The 20628-nt window shown below is 44.3% G+C and overlaps 1 protein-coding gene across 3 annotated transcripts in view; it reads left to right on the forward strand.

Moving 5' to 3' along the window:
• Positions 1-20628, forward strand: part of RHOT1 (ras homolog family member T1) — a 1470459-nt gene that overhangs the window by 954633 nt on the left and 495198 nt on the right. For all 3 annotated transcript variants that reach the window (XM_044068049.1, XM_044068050.1, XM_044068051.1), the window contains exon 16: positions 624-707. In XM_044068049.1, coding sequence (XP_043923984.1) covers positions 624-707 — 84 coding nt within the window. The remainder of the gene's footprint in view (positions 1-623; positions 708-20628) is intronic.

The following is a 20628-nucleotide window of genomic DNA, read 5'->3' on the forward strand; positions in this document are numbered from 1 at the left end:
CACTTCATGTGCAGCTGCATATGTCATTAGCAATAGAAAAGCAACCCAATTTAACCTAAAAAAAAAAAAAAAAACACCCCCCCTCCACAGTAATGAATCCTCCAACAAATGCAAAATCATATCACACCTACCAAACCCAACCACTAATCTAAGCTTTAAAAAAATACTTGAACATTAGCATTAAATTCCTGCTCCTATTTCATTCATCCAATTCATAAATTAACACAATGGCAAAAAACTGTTGCAACATGTGTGCATCACACAAGACATGCACGTGTGTGCACATCTAAGGGTAGTTTGGAGGTTTTCTAATACACCCTCACATGCCTTTGGAATGCAGGATGAAACCAGAGGACCTGTCAAAAAATTCTCACAAGACAGAGATATGCTGATTCCCTGTAGGAGCCATCTCAATAGAGAACTAGATTGGAGAACTTATCTCAGTAGAATGGTAGTATGTAGCCTTGTATACCACTTTGCTACCCTAATGAAATTACAGTAGCTGTAAAACTTTCATTTCCTGTTAGTTTTTATTAGTGAGTATTGTATTGTAAAGCTGTTTACTGTATTAAGTGCACCTTTCTTGCTTTAAAAATGAAATATGTACTTTGTTTTTCTTACAGATGCATAAGCATATCAGACCAGAGCACAAGTCTTATTATGCGATCAGTACTACCTATGTGTATGGACAGGAGAAGTACCTTTTAGTAAGTAACATTTGAACATTCTAGAAAGACCAGTTGGATTCATTCACTACAAAAAGATATTGTTGCTTTTAATTCTAAATTTAAGAGTTTTTGTTTTTCATATTTCTCAAATAACAAGGAAGTGAAGACAGTCTATTTTCACTCTGAGGATCGCTGTCTTGTCACATCTCTAATGTGGTTTATGTACTTGTTCGTCTTCTGACTCACTCTTGGTGTGCACAGGAGTTTTGAAAGTGAGGCAGATTTACCAGAACCTTTGGTGATTTTTTTTGTTTTACTGATGTTGAAGTCTTCACATTTATGGGACATTAATAAGACCTTGTCTAGTATACTTTGTTTATTTGGGGGTAATCGTATGAAATAAGTAAAATAATGCTGGTTGCCAGAGTAGTGAAGGGAAAGGATAGGCTGCAGTATTTGGTAGAGTATGGGGGAGGGTTACAGTTTTTGGGGTACACCAATGAAGAAAGTGGGGAGAGGGTTGCGAATGTACAGTCAACTACAGCTATAGGTGGAAAGATTTAAGGTTACAGTAATACCGTATTTCACTGCAAAAGTATTTTTTTTATATAGAGGACAGAGCTAGAGTTATGCATTATAGGTCGTGTGAGGGCATTTGGGTAAGCTCTTTAAATCTCTCTTTTTCAGACCCAAGCTTTATATTTTGATAACTTAAGTACAGTGTGGGGTATATAGAACAGAAGGAAAAGTATAGGACAAATATGGATAGTCATAAAGATAAGTAAAAAGAAAAACTTACTTGTAGTAGTGGCCACTGGATAATGTAGTGTATGAAAAATTAGCTTGATGGAGAAATAAGTGAGAAGGCAGTTTGCATTGCATGCAGTGAATGGACAGTCTACAGGCAAGAAGTGATTCTTCCGGAGGCATTAGTTGCAGATTTTCTCTGGAAAAGTAAGTCTTGTGTACAGGAAGGAGGATATCTTGCATGTCTGGTATTGTGGTAGTGATGGGGGATCCAAGAAATGGGTAAAGAGTGTTCATATGGCAGCATTTTTTTGTAATATATGCTGATAACGTTGACCTAGCTGGTGAAAAGGTAGAGGCAGCAAAAATACCAATTGTGTATTAATGACACTTTATAGGGAGAGGATACAAAGAAGATCCCCTTTCCTGCAAAATTTATGCCAGGGTAAAGGATCAAAAGTGAAAGAGGCATTGGGAGAAATTGGCAAAAGACTTGCTGAAAGATTAAGTGTTACACTGAAGTGGATCTAGGAGGAGATATGGGCCTCTTACTGGATTTGTTTCACTTCTAGAGAGCCAGACAGCTTAAACGGAATCTTGGTAATGATTTGCTTGGCAAATTTGTCTCGGTGTGGGATTATTACAGTTGAGTTTGTCGGGTATGCCTGCACTTTCAAATACTTCTCAAGAAAGTAATTGTCGTCTTTCGCCATTCTATTACTACATATGGGATTGAGTGTAGGCCTAATACTACCAGTGGATGTACAAGAAAATCTAGTATAACAAGGGGTAGAAAGGGCAAGTCTAAGGACAGCTGTCTTTGTGTGTGGCTTGTGGGCAGTCTGAAACAAGTTTGACTTAAAGGTATTTTGCCAGGAGGGGAGGCAAGGACATGGCTAATTGCCATTAAAACTACGCTGCATCACAGCAATGACCTTTGGTCCATTCATCCTTTGATTATGCAGACAGGTTATTAGCTTATTCAGCCCCAAAGTGTTTTAAGTCATCATAAAGATCTACCAAGTAACATAAAATTATTCAAAAACAACTGTAACAAACAAATGTGGAAATCCAAAAATGACAAAGGCAGGTACCTACACTTTATTTAAACCATAAACAATCCAGACACTTCTAGTGCCTGGTTTAGCCTTCAAAGGAAGTGATGGAATTGCTAACACACCATGCATATATACAGATGGAAACAATACATTAAATTGAGTTAAATACCTCCAGTTAATTTCCTTAAGACTTTGGGGTGCTAAAGTTCCATACATTAAAGTATTCTATTTAGTAACCTATGATGTTATGGAGTCCAATCTCGCCTTCATTCTTACCCCTGGGTTTGGAGCCAAACCTTGGCTCTGTCTCGGCCATACTCTAGCTCAAAGTCTTCAATTGGCTCGTGACTAAGAGGTATCCCATCATGTAACAGGCCCATTCCCCAGATCTCGTTTGCCGCTCGTTACGCTCAGATGTGGTATTGCTTCTGGCCGTGGTGAAGTGTACTTTTTTCTAGAGTTTTGGATATTTGTTGATCAAAAAAGCTGTTTTCATAGCTACTGTGTGTGTGTGTATCTTGCTGGTTGTGTGGCCTTTTTCGTTGGCCGTTTTTTGGTATCCTGTTCACTCCCTTTCTTCCCACGGGCTAGGCCCATTTCAGTTAGAGGACCTAGTCCTCCCCATTGTTTCTGTGTGGTCTTTTTGTGTTGTGCTTTGTTTACTTGTAGCTTATTAACGTTTTGTCATCTGGTAGTGGTGTTATCCTGCCTTTGTTTCCCCCGGGCTAGGCCCATTTAAATTAGAGGACCTAGTCCTCCCTGTAGTTTTTGTTCCTGTCTGTTACTAGGCTGTGTTTAGTTAGAGGCTCTAGTTTCCCGCACGGGGTTTAGTTAAGTCTTGTGTGTATACATGTGGTTTTGCAGCTTGTCACTGTGTGTGTACTCCTTATACAGCATGTCGAAGGATTCTAAGGAACACAGACCTTCAGGCTTTAAAAAGTGTATTGAATGCAACAATAAAATGTCTTTGACTGATGGGCACTCCGTGTGCGTGTACTGCTTGGGGGCTATTCACCTCCAAGAGTCCTGCTTGTTTGGTCGTTACTTCAGTCCCCCCGTGCTACAGGAGAGGAAGAACAAGCTCATTTGAAAAGGACTGCTTAAACACTCCTTCAAGGAAGACTTGGCTAAGTCCTTCAGTGCCATATCCTCTCCAGCTAAAAAGGACAAAAAGACTGCTAAGAAAGCTCTCCGGCTCAGTCGGTTTCTTTGGAGCCGCCAGAGAAAGTTGCTAGAACAGCTTCTCCTTCTTTGGCTCCTTTGGCTTCGGTGCCAACAGAAGGTAGTGTATTGACTAAGTCTGTATCGGCTCGCAGCCTTTCGGAGCCGGTCACAGATATTTTGGTTTGGAGCTGGTCTCCAGTTGTTCGACTGGGTTCTCCTTCACGTCAGTCTCCCCCTGTAGGGAGATCCAGATCTCCAACTATATCCTCCAGGTCCTCAAGGCCCTTTTCTGATGAGGACTTTGATAGTGGTGAAGAAACTGCTTCAGTCATCGGTGCTGGCCAAACTGATTTTGGCTCCGACCCAGTCGGCTCCAGAGAACCATGGCCCCTTCGTTGTTTGTTCTTCCTCCGAGCCTTTCTCGGCCCTCGGAACCAGAGTTGTCTGTTCCGTCAGGTGCAGTTAGGTCGGTTCCAGTAGCTTCACCTGATCTCTCTGTTACAATTTCTGCTTCAACCCTGTCTGTTCCGTCCACTGGGTCGAGGGTCCACAGTTCCCTGGTCGGACCCGAGGAGGAGGGCTCGGATTGAGCTTCATCTGTTCCGAGCCTTCCTCTCGGTGCTTCGGTTCGGGTGAGCTTGGACCCGACATCTGCTTCGAATCTCATCTCCTCGGCGCCGGGGGCTATTATCGTATCCTCTACGGTTAATCGGCCTTCGGAGTCGGGGGGGATCAGCCTTCGAGGTTATGAGGAGCATGCTGGACAGGTCGTCAGCTACATCACACTCTGCCAACTCCAGCAACGGTGTCAGTTTCAGATCACCCTCTATCCATGGACAGCGGAGACCCAAGGCCTCAGGATACCTCCATGAGTGATCCCCAACTTTCTGATGTCTCCCCAGAGTTTTTGCCTGAGGAGCCCGTCAGAAAGAGATTGTGTAAGAGGAAACACGTCGACTCCCAGGATGAGTCTCTCACGTTGGACACCGACCTCGAGGAGTCAGAGGGGTCCCCCAAGTCGTCTTCTGAAGATCTTTTTTTCAGATATCTTTGAGATTTTGAAGCAGAGAGGCGGCTGACCCTCCAAATCCCTTTCTGATGAGTCTGTGTTCCTGAAGGCTTTCAATTCTCAGCCTTCCACCTCTTGGGTTTCTCCCCCTTTCGATGAGCTACTAGATCTCATCTGTCGAAAGGTGTGGGAAACTCCTGACACTGTGGAACCAGTCCCTAGGAGACCCAATAAGTTTTTGCCCGCTGCCACAGACAAGGAATATCTGACAAAAGGCGTTCCAGTAGATGCCATGGTGGTGGCAGCAGCCACCAAGAAGGAACTTGCTGAAACTTAGTCTACCGTCCATCCGCCTAACAAGGAGTCCCGGGCCATGGACAGGTATGGGAAGCGTGTGTTTACCTCAGCGGCCTTTACTCTGTGGTCGCTGAACTACTTGATGCATTTGACAAGGCTCCAGAGAGATCTCCTAAAAGAGCTAGGAGATTCTCTACAGGGTAACGTTTCTGATGCTGTGGCACAGAAGGTCAGTGCACAGATGTCTACCTTAAATTTCCTTCCCAACTCCTCCATGAGGCTGATCTCATATGCAGCCGATGGAGCGAGCAGGGCCGCGAGTTCCGGAGTTGGTCTTAGGAGACGCTCCTGGATGCGCCTGTGTAATTTCGCGGAGGCCTTCAAGTCTACGTTCACCAACGCCCCATTTGACGGTTCATCTTTATTCGGAACCAAGGTGAAGGGCACTCTTACTAGGTGCGAGCAGGAAGGAAAAACCCTGTCTGCCATGGGAGTCCATTTTTCCATGCCTTCTAGACTTTATCCCAAGGGCCAAAAGGGTGGGAAGATGTGGTTCAGGAAGTCGCAGAGATTTTTTTCAGGACGCACAAAGTGATTCCCCCTCCAGAGGCAGGGGAAGGGGTGGAAATTCAGGTAGACGCCACCCTAGAGGCAGAGGAGGCCCGTGTAACCAGGGGGACTTTGATTCCTTTTGCGGTTCTCCCTACCAGTACTCCTGAAAGGAGGCCCGACTGTGCGTCTCGGGAGCCGGTCGGAGGGGGTCGCATTGCTTTATTCCCAGAAGCCTGGCAAGACGTCACCCAAGATGAGTGGGTATTAAAGATAATTTCCAGAGGCTATCATATTCCCTTCTCTTCTCCTCCTCTACCATCCAAGAGAATTCCAGACGTTCCACCCAGTCACATGGATTCTGCAACTTTAGAAATAAAAAAGTTGCTTTCAAAGAGAGCCATCCAGCCTGTCCCTGCAGACCAAGTAGGATTAGGGACTTACTCCAGATTCTTTTTGGTGCCGAAAAGAAAAGGGGACCTGAGAACCATCTTGGATCTCAGCCGATTGAACCTACATGTATAAAAGTCCAAGTTCTGCATGGTCACCTTACAGTCAATACTCCCTCTGTTAGGGAAAGATGTGTGGATTTGCTCCATCGGCCTCAAAGATGCTTACTACCATATCAAGATGGACAGGGCATCGAAGTCATCTACACTTCCGGCTGGGAGCCAGTCATTTTCAGTTTCGTGCCCTGCCTTTTGGTCTCACCACAGCCCCCAGGGTGTTCAAATGCATGGCAGTGGTAACGGCTCACTTGAGATGTCAGGGATTCCAAGTGTTTCCGTACCTGGATGACTGGCTCCTTTCTGCCACCACCAGGCATCTACTGTTACAGACCAGGGACGCCACCATTACACTGTGCCAAAGGTTAGGAATTACTCTAAATTGGGAAAAGTCTGCCTTGTTGCCCTCGCAGCGTGTCAGTTTTATCGGTGCCAAACTAGATACGGTGCTCATGAGGACCTTCTTACCAGAAGAGAGAATTCAGGCTCTACAACAGCAGGTCTACGCCTTACTACTATTGAGGAAGGTCAAGGCAAAAGTGGTCCTCAAGTTATTAGGGACCATGGCTGCCACGATCATGCTAGTTCCCCTTGCCAGACTACACATGAGGGTTCTTCAGTGGCTGCTTTTCGCCCACTGGTCACTACAACATCTTCTACTCTCCCATTCTATTCTGATTACGGACACGTGCATGCAGGATTTACACTGGTGGCTTCAGACCAGCAGTCTCAATGTGGGCAAGCCTTTTGTCCCATCTTCTCCAGTTACCACGGATGCCTCCCAGATCGGGTGGGGGGAGGCATTATCTCCGCAGGACAGTCCGAGGCACGTGGCAGGATCACGAGACCCATTTGCATATCAATGTCTTGGAGATGAGAGCAGTGATATTAGCGTTGCAAGCACTTCAGAGCTTTCTCCCTCTAGGGACAGTTGCAATCCACTCAGACAGCTTGTCAGTGGTATGGTATCTGAACAAGCAGGGAGGAACCAAATCATGCCCCCTTTGCAGAGAGGCACTTCGAGTTTGGCAGTGGGCGATGTCTTTCTAGTTGCAACGCATATACTGGGGAAGTCCAACGTGATTGCCGACAGGCTGAGCAGAGCTATCCTAATGCCTCACGAGTGGTTCCTAAACAAATATGTTACGAAGAAGATATTCCGCAGATGGGGTCAGCCTTGCTGCGATCTATTTGCCAGCCCCCATCAATGCCAAATGCAGCAGCTACTCCACTCTTATCCCCCCAGAGGGGGAGACACCCAGGGACTGTCTGGTTTACGATTGGCCCTCCGGTCTTCTCTGCCTTTCCACTGTTTTTTCTCTGATATCAAAGGTCATTCAGAAAGCACAGTCTTTGGGAAGCAAGATGATCCTGATTGCCCCACACTGGCCTCGTCAGATTTGGTTTCCCTTTCTTCAACCCTATCTAATGGACAATCCCTGGATTCTGGACCCAGATCTACTGACTCATATGTCAGGACAGTTCCATCCCTCTATCCAGACCCTCAAGTTGACAGCTTGGCTGTTCCAGTTCCATCCCTAGTCAGGCTTCATGAGTTTTCCCCGGAAGTGGTTCACATTCTGTCTTCTTCCTATAAGCCTTCTACCAGGAAGATTTATTCCAGTAAATGGAAGAGATTCTCCATTTGGGACCATGAAGGACATATTGATCCTTATACAGCTCCTATTTCGGCAGTATTATAATTTCTTTCTCAACTGTTCAGTCTGGGATCAGCTGCAGCAACCATTAAAGTGCAATTGGCAGCGATTTCTACCTTTCGCGTTGCTAATGAGCCCAACTTTATGGCTCATTGGCTTTGTAGGGCATTTCTGAAAGGGACAATGTTACTCCGACCTCCAGTCTTTGATCCAGTAGTGCTATGGGACCTCAATTTTGTATTACAGAAGCTCACCTCGGCTTCCTTTGAGTCTGCAGCTCCGTGTGACCTAAAGTTCTTGTCATGGAAGACAGTATTTTTGGTAGCCATAACTTCAGCTAGGCGGGTCTCTGAGCTCCAAGTTTTATCGATTTAAGCCACTTTATTTGGTGTTTCACAAAGACAGGGTCTCCTTAAGAACCAATCCTTCCTTTATTCCAAAGGTTGCTTCTGTTGTCAATGTCGACCAATCCATTGAGTTGCCTGTGTTTTTTCCTGAATTTTCTAACAAGGCAGAATTTCAGCTAGACATTCATAGACCATTGCATTTCTATTTACATAGGACAAAAGATTTCAGGAAATCAGATCAACTGTTTCTCATTTTCAGACACTAGACTTGGGCCTCCTGTTTCTAAAGTAACTTTGTCTCGCTGGATTTCCAATTGCATCTCATTTATTTATGGTTCCAATGGCAAAGAATTACCCTTTAAAGTGAAGGCTCATTCTACATGGTCTGTGGCTACCTCTACTGCATTTCAGTCTAGGATGTCTATGGATGATATTTGTGCTGCAGCAACATGGGCTTCGCCTCATACTTTTATTAGTCACTACAAATTAGATCTGGTCTCTAGAGGCAGATCTTCCTTTGGTTCCATAGTGCTCGAGTATTTTTCACTGAGCCACCCAAGGTCAAGGTGCTAGGGACGCTGTCCCAGGGGTAAGAATGAAGGCGAGATTGGACTACATAACATCAAGAAGTTATGTACTCACCATAACGTTCGATGTATGTAGTCCATCTCGCCTTACATTCTTACTAACCCCCCCCCCCCCTTGAAGACCTGGAGGTATAGTCTCTAGGTGTCAGTAGTCCTTTCTGTTGGGGTTGTTCTCAGAGTGTGTGTGCGCGCGCTTGCAGCAAACAAGAACTGGGGGAATGGGCCTGTTGCATGATGGGATACCTCTTAACCACAAGCCAATTGAAGACTTTGAGCTAGAGTATGGCTGACTCGGAGCCGAAGTTCGGCTCCCGAACCCAGGGGTAAGAATGTAAGGCGAGATGGACTGCATACATCGAACGTTATGGTGAGTACATAACTTCTTGTTTTGTCAAATGTTCCTCAGTAGCTGTGACCCTGACTTGATGTACAAGAAAATGTAGTATAAGAAGGGGGGGTAGAAGGGGCAAGTCTAAGGACAGCTGGATAGTTGTCACATTCTTTGAAACATGTTCTCCCATAGCTGACCCTTCCTTACCTAAATGTGCATCTCTAATATGCTTTTTTTAATCTCTCTCTAAACCTTCTCTTAATCTCCCCATTATAGTGTAACCCACATGGACATTTAAGAGCATTCACCACCTGAGTAGTAGTACAAATGAACATTTCAGTGGGAAGAAACTTTACGCCGTTAATACTTCAAAACTAGGGAACTAGAGTAAAACAAACTGAACAATTTATAACAAGGATAGGTATCTTTTAGTTAACACTTTCAAATGCAAAATTGACTCAGTATAAATAAAATAATTCTTAATTAAAATATCTTGTAAATTTCAGTCCCTCTTATGATATACTAGGTATATGATAAACCAATTGAGACATAGTATTATCTTTAACTATTAATGGTCATGTTGTTTTCACTAAATTCACTATTTCTGATTACAAAACATTACATTTAGTAACAAAACATACATCTCCCTTCTGTACATATATTTTGTGTTTTTTTTTCTGTATGGTTGGGAACATTCTCTATACTAAATATCCAACACCTCTTGTGTAATCTTACTACATTTATAAAAAGCTGTCTGTATACTACTTATATTATGACATTTAAAAACATCCATAATTTTCTGAGCTTCAGCTAAAAAAAATCTTGTCTGACTACAAGCTCATGTGGATGTTAACATTTTTCCATACGGAAGAGAATTCAGATGAGTGGGGTGAAACCTACTGGCATCAATATAATCCATCCCTGTTGGCTTTTGATCTAGGTTTGTATTCATCATATTTATCAGCTACAAAAAAGTAATGTCTAAATAATCAAGTAATTCCTGCAATGTCCCAATAAATTTAAAAGGATAAACATTGTTATTCAAAGGAGTAATAAACATTTGAGCTTCTGGCTTTCCACCTTGCCATAAAATTAAATCTATGAAATAAAAATATTTTAATATATTGTTGAAAATATACTTCAAATAAACGCATAGTTAAATTATCTTAAGTGGGAGCAGTACCAACTTACTGTTTGCAAATACATTCCTTAAACATAAAATTGTTTTTCAAACATAAATCAGCGAACTCTGTGGTATATGATAGACAGGCATTTAAAAATAGTGTATAGCTGGCAAAAATTCCCTGCGTTGTGTACTGGTATACAACCTTTGCACATCTAACACCAACCAGTACATACCTTGGGACCACATAACTTTACCAAACTTTAATAAGTCGAATCCGTAATGTATGAAGATAAACACTGAATGTAAGGGTACAAGTAATTATTAGTCACCCTACCCACATCTTCTAAAAGTGTACCACCTAAAGATATGACAACCAGGAGGTTGTCATGTTTTTATATATTTTGGGATGCAATAAAAAAGGCATTGTAGCTGAAGAAGGCACTAATTTATTAAAATCATTGTATCCAAGCCTAATGCTATTATGGGCTTAAAACTATCAGTAAAATTTTCATAAACATCCTTAGATACATCTCTCTAGGTTTGAAGGCTATTTTAGCCGAGGTGCTAGAAGTGTGTGTGTTTGTGAGTTAAAGTGGAGATATTTGCCGCTATTGTTTTTGGATAACATAAAATCATTACTGCCATGTAAAAGACAAATGTCCTTCTATTCCTATGTTGCAGTAGTCTTGGTGTGGGATTTCCTGCCTTCAGGCGACCCGTACGTCGGCTCCTATACAAAAGCTTCAGCTTGGCACGTCACACGTAGGGCTATAAACCAGAGACCCTGTGTATGACATCTGCACGCACAATCCTCAGAACTTTTCAGCCACAGACGACTTTGCATCGTACGATTGCTCTCCAGACGTCGGCTCCATATAGATAAGTAACCCGTTGGGTTTTTTGCATTTCTAATATTTTACCGATCTTTTGCATTGCTTAGGCTTGGTTGTTGTAGCTTTCAGCTGATGTCAGGTAAAAAGGGAAAGTGCCAGTGCGGGCACCAGATTCCCCATAAGGACGCCCATGACAAATGTGTTTTCTGCTTAGGCCGGGAACACTACCATAACACCTGCCCTATTTGTAAATCTTTTGTACCCAAGACCTTACGTAGCCATCTGGCAGCTCTAAACCTTTACTTAGAAAACCAATGCCTCAAACAGCTGGCTCTCGGGATGGATCCTGCTTCGGAGGCCACCCAAGAACCTCCACGTAAGAAGGCCAAGATGCCTAGGCCTTCATCGCCTGCCACTTCGCACCCGGATGCCCCGCCAGCTACCAATATAGGAGTTGAGGAGCATCCAGCAGATCCATCACCTCCATCGACCTCCCTCGCAGAGGCTGCTGCACAGCCGATGTCCAGCACATCCACGGAGCTTTCTCAGACACCGATGCCTGTCGATGTCAAGGGGGAACCAGATTTGGGGGTTCCTTCGACCGGGATCCAGACCTCTGATACAGCCGCTGGCAAACCCATTCCCTAGACCGACTCCAACCAAAAAGAAGCAGAAAATTAAACGTATTTTACCTGCTTCTGAAGCTCCTCCAGACTTGGGAGGCCTTCACCTATGCAAGCCTTTATGGCCCTTAGGCCTTCTGCCTCATCCACAACCACATTGACTCTGCTAAGCCCTAGGCCTACCTCTGCTTCTTCTATTCCTATGGCTCCCCTCCCTGAGGAAGAAGAACATGAATCTACCTACTCTTCCTCCAATTAATCCATCTCTTATGCTTCCCAGATTGCTTCTCCCAAGGAATATTACTCTCCTGATGAGGATTCTGTGGAAGGGAATTCTCCTCCTGAAGACATTACATTTGGTGAATCCATCACCAGAATGAAAGACTACTTCAAATGGGATACTTCCCAGATGATAGAAACCCAAAAAAGAAACTTTGGCTGAAAGTGGAGTCCCCCTCCCCTTCAGCTCCCCCCCCCTGTTCTTCCTAAATACTTGAATGCATTTACTGCAGCCTCTAGAACTCCTGACTCACAGCCCCCTGCACCTAAGCGACCAGACTGCTTCTACAGGGTGCCAGAGGAACAAAAATTCCTCATAAAGCCACCTTTAGCAGACCCATCAGTGATTGCCACTGCCCCTGTTAAATAGTCTAGGTTGCTACCTTCTGCCTCCCTATTGCCCACGGGTAATGATAGCAAATCCATGGTTAGGATAGGCAAGAAGGTATACACTTCCTCCACTTTGGCCTTCAGAGTCATTAACTATCAAACACATGACCAAGTATGCCCTGGACTTAGTATCCCAAGCCACCTCTATGTTGGCTTCTATTCCTGACAGTCCCATTAAAACGGATATCTCCTCCAAATGATCCTTAGCACTACAAGTGGCTAGACAACTCTGTAAGATGCAGCTATGATGCTGCAGAAGCTTCTGCTCACTCTGCAGCATCAGCATCTGTCGTTGAGAGATTCTTGGCTTAGACTACAAAACCTGCCAGAAGACAAGTCCAAAATCTTGGACGCTCCCCTGGACCACAACTTCCTCTTTGGAAAGCAATCTGTAGACCTGTTTAAGAATCTGCAAGAAAAAAGCAAAGAGTTACAGGATATTAAACATCTCCTGGTATCCCCTATACCAAACTTTTATAGGAACTACCCAGCTAAGACTACCTTTGTTGGCCGTAACCCGCATTCTGTTGCTTCCTCCCCCCCCAGACCCAGAAGAGGAACTAGAAGACACTCCTCATCCAGACCCACTGGCCCACCTCCTCAACATAGACGGCCCTTTCAGGACAGGGGAGGTCCCAACAATGTTATGCTCATCTGCCCCTCTCAGTTTGCCTTATCCACTGTTTCCCCTTCTGGCAGAAAATCACCACAGACCAATGGGTATTGACCATTATTCAAAAAGGATACTTCCTATCTTGGAAACAAATTTCCCTCAAAAAAAAACAATGCCATCTCCTTCCACAAATTCTGTCAGACCTGCAGCAACAAGGCACAATAGAGCCTGTTCTCACAGGGTAAGAAGGAAAGGGATTCTACTCCCGTCTGTTCCTGGTTCCTCAAAAGGATGCCCCCCCTCCTTCCTAAACCTTTACCTGCAGGTACCATCCTTCATAATGCTGTCACTTCCCACTCTCTTGCCCCTCATACCCTCAAATGCTTTCATGGTCAACTTGGACCTAAAAGATGCTTACCTGCACATTCCTATCAGGGCTTCAGGCAGATGTTTCCTGCGTTTCTCTGGCCCATCCTCGCACTTCCAATTTAGAGCTTTGCCCTTTGGCTTATCCACTGCCCCAAAAGTGTTTACAAAGTGCCTAGCCCCAGCCCTTGCCTTCTGCAGGACCCAAGGAATCAAGATTTACCCATATCTGGACGACATCCTTATCCTGGCACAGTCGGTAGATTCCCTCTCAAGACATCTACACTTCACTATGTCCCTTCTACAAAGTCTAGGGTTCACACTGAACCTCAAGAAGTCCTCCCTGAACCCAGACAAGGACAATATATTCTAGGTTGCAGAATCAATACAGACCGAATGAAAGCCTTTCTCCCACAGGACAAGGTTCTATCTCTAGCTTTCCACTTCCAGGAAGTCTTGTTCTCCTAAACAGTCACTGCAAGGCAATTCCTTCGACTCCTGGGATTGATGGCAGCAACCATCCCCATGCTACCATTGGCCATAATGCATATGTGAAAACTGCAATGGTACCTCAAAAATATCTGGTCACACCACCAGAATCACATGGAACAAGTTATTCCCCTTCTTCCCTGTTTAAAGAAGGAAATCATTTGATGGATCCAACAAGTACAACTAAACCTGGGGCTTCCAATGCAACCCCCTCACCCCACACAAATATTGTATACAGATGAGGAACCAAACGAGAACAAACTAAAAACTACTGAAGGAACGTACAGCACACAATAGGAGGGCTGGAAACACAGCTTTAATACTCCACAAACGATACGAAAAGTATAAAATCCAGATAATGGTAAGCGCTTTCGGCAGGTTCAAATAACCCGCCTTCATCAGACCCAGGTGCCTCAGATTCAGGTTGGAGAGCCACCTTGCACTCCGAGTCCAAGCCCAGTGGCAACCTCCCATGAAAAGCAAACACATCAATGTAAAGGAGATGACAGCATTTCTCTTAGCTCTGCAATCCTTCCTGCCTCTACTGCTACCAGGTCCTCATTCTGATACTGACAGACAATACCACTGTAAAACAAGGAGATACCAAGGCATACCAATTGTGCAGGCTAGCCCTACTAATTTGGGACTAAGCATCCCAGCAAGCCAGCTACATCCCTTCGCAGGACAAGCAAGCAGACCTCCAGAGCAGAACATCCTCTCCACAACACGAATGGATGCTGGACAAGGACGGTCTTCCTAGACATAGTCCACCAGTGGGGCACTCCACAGGTAGACCTGCTTGCCTCCCCCCAGAACATGCAACTGCAGACCTTCTGCACAAAGACTTACTCCTTCCAAGCCTGGAGAGTAGACGCCTTCAGTTTCAGCTGGGAGGGAAAGTTCCTGTACGCCTTCCCCCTTCCCTCTGATTCAGAAAGTCCTTCTGAAAATTCAGGACGACAAACCAAACATCTTGCTAGTGACTCCCTATTGGCCAAGGCAGCACTGGTTTCCCCTTCTATACAATTTAGCCAAGGGCAATCACTGCAAGTTACCCCACAAGGTGGACCTTCTGACACAAGACAAAGGAACTCTCCTACACCCACACTTGCAAATGCTATCCCTGATAAATTACTAACCCCATTCAGACACCACTATTCAGAGGATGTGCTATCAGTCCTGAGGGAGGCCAGGAAACCCACTACTAGAAAATCATACCTTGCTAAATGGGAAAGATTTACTCAGTGGTGTCTGGGATAGGAAAGTGACCCTTATGAGGCTGACACCCAGCTAGTCCTCTCATATATGTATCAACTTATAAAGGGTGGACTTTCCTATTCATCAGTGAACCTTCTCCGCATTATCAGCCTGCTTACCTCTAGATCCTCCCTTGTTAGCAAGGGTACAATCATCAGACCACTTAAGAAGCCTATCCCTCCTCCATGAGACCTGAACTTCATCCTGGAAAAACTCACTCAGCCCCCTTTCGAACCGACGACTACAGCCCATTTTTGTACTTGGAAAACATTACTGTTAGTGGCTATTACCTCTGCCAGAAGGGTTTCCGAGCTACAAACCTTAATGGCATGCTCACCTTACACCATTTTTCATAGGGACAGGGTCACTCCGAGAACTAACCCTTCCTTCATGCCCAAGGTAGCCAATGACTTATCTGTAAATCAGGCCATTCACCTACCTATTTTTCCCCCTCCTACTAACCAAGGAAAGAGGATACTCCACTCCATAGATGTCCACAGGCAACCAAGATTTTACCTGGACAAGACTAAAGACATTAGGAAATCCAAACAACTCTTTGCATCTTTCCACCCCAGGGCATTGGGCTAGGCAGTCACCAAACAAGACCATTGCATCCTGGATTAGAAAGGCAATTGTTTTCTGCTACTCATACCATGGAAAAACCCCACCAGTTGGGGTTAAGGCACACTCCACAAGAGCAGTGGCCACTTCCAAGGCCTTCCAAAAAGACTTGGACACAGCTTCCATTATGGAAGCAGCTACATGGTCCACTATACACACCTTCACCAAACATTTCAAACTGGACCAAATTTCCAAAGCACACGCAGGATTTGCCAGGGCAATCCTACAAGGCTTTCTGGAATCATCTTCTGCTTCTGCCACCCTTTCATCCAAACTAAGCTGTGGTACTCTCCCACACCAACAATACTGCAGCATAGGAATGTAAGGACATAGAATAGTTGCGTAAAATCTTAGCATAACCATAGATGTCCTTCTCTTCCATGTTGCAGTATTCCTTCCCACCCACCTTTCCCCCTCACTGACTCTACCAGTCTAACTGCTCCCTGATGCCTCTCTACATTACAGAAGAGACCCAGGGCATTATACGTGTCAACCTTGGCAGCCTGTCCTGTTGGCCATCTACTTTACCTGCTTTGCTTCAAGTTCTGAGGATTGTGCGTGCAGATGTCACACATAGGGTCCCTGGTTTATGGCCCTATTTGTGACATCCCACGCAGCTGCAACAGCCAAGCTGAAGCTTTTGTATAGGTGCCGACATACAAATATGGCCAAAAGGAAGGCAGGAAATCCCACACCAAGAATACTGCAACATGGAAGAGAAGGACATCAATGGTTATGGCAAGATTTTACCCAACTATTCTTTCTGAGGAATGGAACACTACTGTTGCATTGGGAGATATAACTTGCACGTGACGAAAGCTGGAGAAAAGGAAGGTTGAATGCATTTGGGGGTTCCTTTTATATTTCAAAATAGAGAAATGAGAGGTATGTGAGGTTTACAGGCTACCCATCTAGGTCAGCGAAAGTGTCAGGACATAGTTTATGCCTAGCAGAAGTAAAGATAATGTTTGGGGGTTCTTGCTCTTGATTTACTGTTGGCAGACATAAATGCACTAGCCATGTACTATGCTAGAAGAAAAGTAGACTCTGATCCAGACTGGATTTTTTTGATTCAGAGAATTAAATAAGACTCTGTAATCTGTGGGAGAATGGATCTGTGTTAGAAATTGTGGTCCAGGAACCCTGGTTTGAAGTCAGGTGTATTTTTGAGTAATGCAGACAGCTGTAACACAAGGTGTGTGTACCACAAAAAGATACACTTATAAGATTCAAATCAGGCACAAAATAGGCCTTATTGATTTTCATCTAAGAAGTTATTTTCATACATGATAGGTTCAGGGAGATGAAATACAAGACGAGAATAACTGGATTAATTTTTTCATGCAGAAAGTATAGGGAAACGAGATGCCTGCTTTTAGAAAACTGTAGCAGAGAAGTGAAATGGAAGAGTATCATATGGCATGGATAATAATGTAGCTTTTTAGAATAATGTATACAGAGGGAGCCACAGAGTGAAAGGAGTTCTCTGTATCATACCAACACTGTAATTCACTTTCTTAGATTTTGCAACACATTGCAAATGTCTGCACTGATGTTCTTCGTGTTTCACTGTTGCAGTCATCACATTTGGGTTATCTGCTTGCAGTAGCCCTCAGTCGGCCTGATTAAAAAAGATATGGGTCCTGCGTCGGTTGCTCTCTTCTTCCATGACGTCAGGTCATCAGGGCTATAAAACATGCAGCCGATGCCATTACATCAGTCTTTCTTGCCGTGCGGTGCCCAAAGCAGAAGCAGTTCGCAAGTGCCAGTCAGCCGTCTCCTGAAATTTTCATTTTCAAGTTTCAGAACCGAAGTCTTCAACAAAAGCTAAGTACCCCGTTGGAGAAACTTTTTCTTGCTCTAAACCGATGTCAGTAAAAGTCAATAATTGTATTTCTTGTGGAAAGCAAATACCTCCTAAAGATTTTCATTCGTACTGTATTCCTTGCCTAGGCCCTGATCACGACGTACATAGCTGTCAGTTTTGTGCCTTATTTAAACCACGAACTATCCATCATCTGTATATTTACGCTTCTAAATATTTTGGTGCTCGGTTTAATTATCCCAATATGTCTTCAGTAAGCCATCCGACTACCGACATTCCAAAAAAACGCAAACATAAAGACAGGCTGCCGAGGTCCAAAGCTGCTGACGACGCTTCTCCTAAGCCAGTCACCAGTTCGCCAGTACTCAGTGAAGTGCTTTCTCAGCCCGTTACCTGCTACTTCAGATTCTCAGGCCTATACTGAGACCCGCTCAGAGTCCAGTATGCTGCAAGATGCTTCAACTGTGGAACCTGCAGATTGTCTCTAACTTGGATGGGTCCGGAGCCGCTGTGCAGGTACCAGCTTCTGAGGGTGTATTCAGGCCTGCTGACTTGCGTATTAAACCGACACCATCTTCTTCTTCAAGGCCTAAAACTCGAACCATGCTTAGAAAACTGACGCCCAGACCGCATGGCCAGGCCTCTATGCCTAAAAAAACAAATGATAAGAATGGCTGAAGACCCTATTACTTTAATCAGGGGAAGCCAACCTTCCCCCTCTGAGAGATCTAGGACCGAGTTTGCTTATGATACTTCTGACCAGGATTCTGAATTTTCTGTTCCCTCTCATGACCAGGATTTACCCTTGTCTACCTATGAGGATTTTGATGCAGAGGACTCTCTTCCCTCTGCATCCCCCCCCCCTCCCCCCAAAGAGGATTTCTCTTTTGGTCAAACCTTGCATACCCTCAGGGAGCATTTCCGTTGGGAATGTCAGGATTTCTCTGATTCTGAAAAGAGGCTTAGGGATTTCTTACTCCTGCCCCAGCACAGGCCTTTAGCCATACCTCCTGTACTAGATATTGTTGATGATGCCTTTTCGGAATCTAGCTTGGCCTCTGACTCTTTACCCCCTGCTCCCAGAAAACCTGATGGATATTACAGGGTCCCTGACTCTCAAGTTCCTTTTCAAAATTTCTACTGCAGATCCTAAGACCATTTCACAGGGACCCAAGGGCATTAAAGTTACTACTGCTAAAAGCTTTTGGAGCTTATCTCCCCATGCCTCCGCTGAAAATGGACTCTGATTCCAGTCAGACTAACCCGGTCAACAAATGTAAAATAAATAAATAAAAATAAAAAAATCCTACCCCCTCTGATAGAGACTCCAGGGTGCTGGATAGATGGGGTAAGAAGGTATACACTTCTGCAACTTTGGCCATTAGGGCCTTAAACTGCCAGTTTCATATGTTAAAGTATCAGCAGCCTATTATTGGATTGATTAAACAGAAAATGTTGATTCCTGGTTGTGCTGAAAATAAGGATTTACAGGATTTACTGCATTCAGCTGAACAAGTTGGAAAACATACTTTGCAATGTTGTTTTGATTCACTAGAGGCATCTTGCAGGGCTGCTGTAACTGGGTCTGTACTTAGAAGGCATGCTTAGCTTAAGGAGCAATCCTTGCCCAGATCATGTTAAAGCAAAATTACTGGATACTCCCTTAAATCAGGACCACCTGTTTGGCAACAAGGCAGAAGCGGTTCTTAAAAAAAGATGGAGGAAAAAGCTAAATCTATGCAAACTGTTAAAGATTTCTTACAAGTACAACCTCCAAGGTTTAGTAGGCAATGGCCTTCCAAAAATTGTTCCTTTCCTGTCTCTTCCAAACCTTCTCAGTCCAAACCCAGATCCAGCAGAGCACCCAGGCTTCAGTCCCAGGGTACGCACAGGACTAAGCAGTGGGGGGCCTCCACTTCCAAATCTGGGAGTAATAAAACTCCCCCCTATGGTAAGCTGTCTCAATGACTTCTTTTTTAAAACTTCCAAGCACTTCTCAACTGTCTTCTCCTTTGGGGGAAAAGATTGCTCTTCATGCAAAGAACTGGGAACTCATTACCCAGGACAAATGGGTTTTAAATATAGTGTCCCAAGGATACAGATTTCACTTTCACACGTTACCAACACCAAGGGGTGAGCAGATCTACCCCCATATCAGTGGGCAGAAGCTCAGAGGCAAATACTTTCTCTCCTAAGTATAGGGGCTATTCATTTGGTGCCAGAAGAGGAAAAGGGACAAGGTTTCTACTCCAGATTTTTCCTGGTACCCAGAAAACACAATTCTTGGCATCCTATCCTGGACTTGTCTATTCTAAGCACCTTTTTGGTGATTCCAAAATTCAAGATGCTGACTCTAAACCATTTGCTTCCTATGCTAGGCAAAGATGCCTGGTTGGCAACACTAGATTTAAAGGAAGCATACCTGCACATCCCAATCAGGGAATCTTGAAGATCTGCGCTTCAAAGCAGGCTACAAGCACTGTCAGTTCTCTGCACTGCCATTTGGCTTATCTACTGTGCCCAGGGTATTCACAAAGTGCCTAGCTCCAGTCATTGCATTTTGCAGGCAAAGAAATATTCAAATGTATCCATACCTAGACGATTGTCTAATTCAAGCAGAAAGCCAGGACATACTTTTGAATCATCTGGCCTTTGTACAAAGGGTACTAACATCTCTGGGTTACACCATCAACTAAAATAAATCACACCTGGTACCCTGTCAACAAATTGTATTCCTGGGAGCAAGTTTGAATACAACTTCCCAGATGGCTTTCCTCACACCAGAGAAACAAATATATTTGACTACCTACTTCAGAGAAGTGGCCACAAAAATCCTGCTATCTGCAAGGGAAATATTACAAGCCTTGGGGTTCATGGCCTCCTGCATTCTTCTAATTCCATATGCAAGACTGCATATGAGGAAACTACAGTGGTATCTAAAAAGCCTATGATGTCAGCATTTTCAGGACCTAGAAGCAATGATTCCTATCATACCTTGCCTACGCCTAGAGTTCCTTTGGTGGGCAGAGGCCTGCCACCAAAACAAGGGACTACATTCACACTACCCCCTGCCACCCAAACCCTAACAGATGCATCAAACTATGCATGGGGGGGGGGGGCTCACCTGGCAGGGTAGTGCATTCAGGCAAATGGAACCCAAGTCAAATGCACCTGCATATCAATCAAAAAGAAATGTTAGCTGTACAGAGTGCTCTGACAGCCTTCAAGGACCACATTCTTCCAGGACAATTAATGGTAAAGACGGACAACACCACTGTTATGTGG

Source organism: Protopterus annectens, chromosome 4.part0 (assembly GCF_019279795.1).
Source record: "Protopterus annectens isolate FY-2018-M chromosome 4.part0, PAN1.0, whole genome shotgun sequence".
Lineage (NCBI taxonomy): Eukaryota > Metazoa > Chordata > Ceratodontiformes > Protopteridae > Protopterus > Protopterus annectens.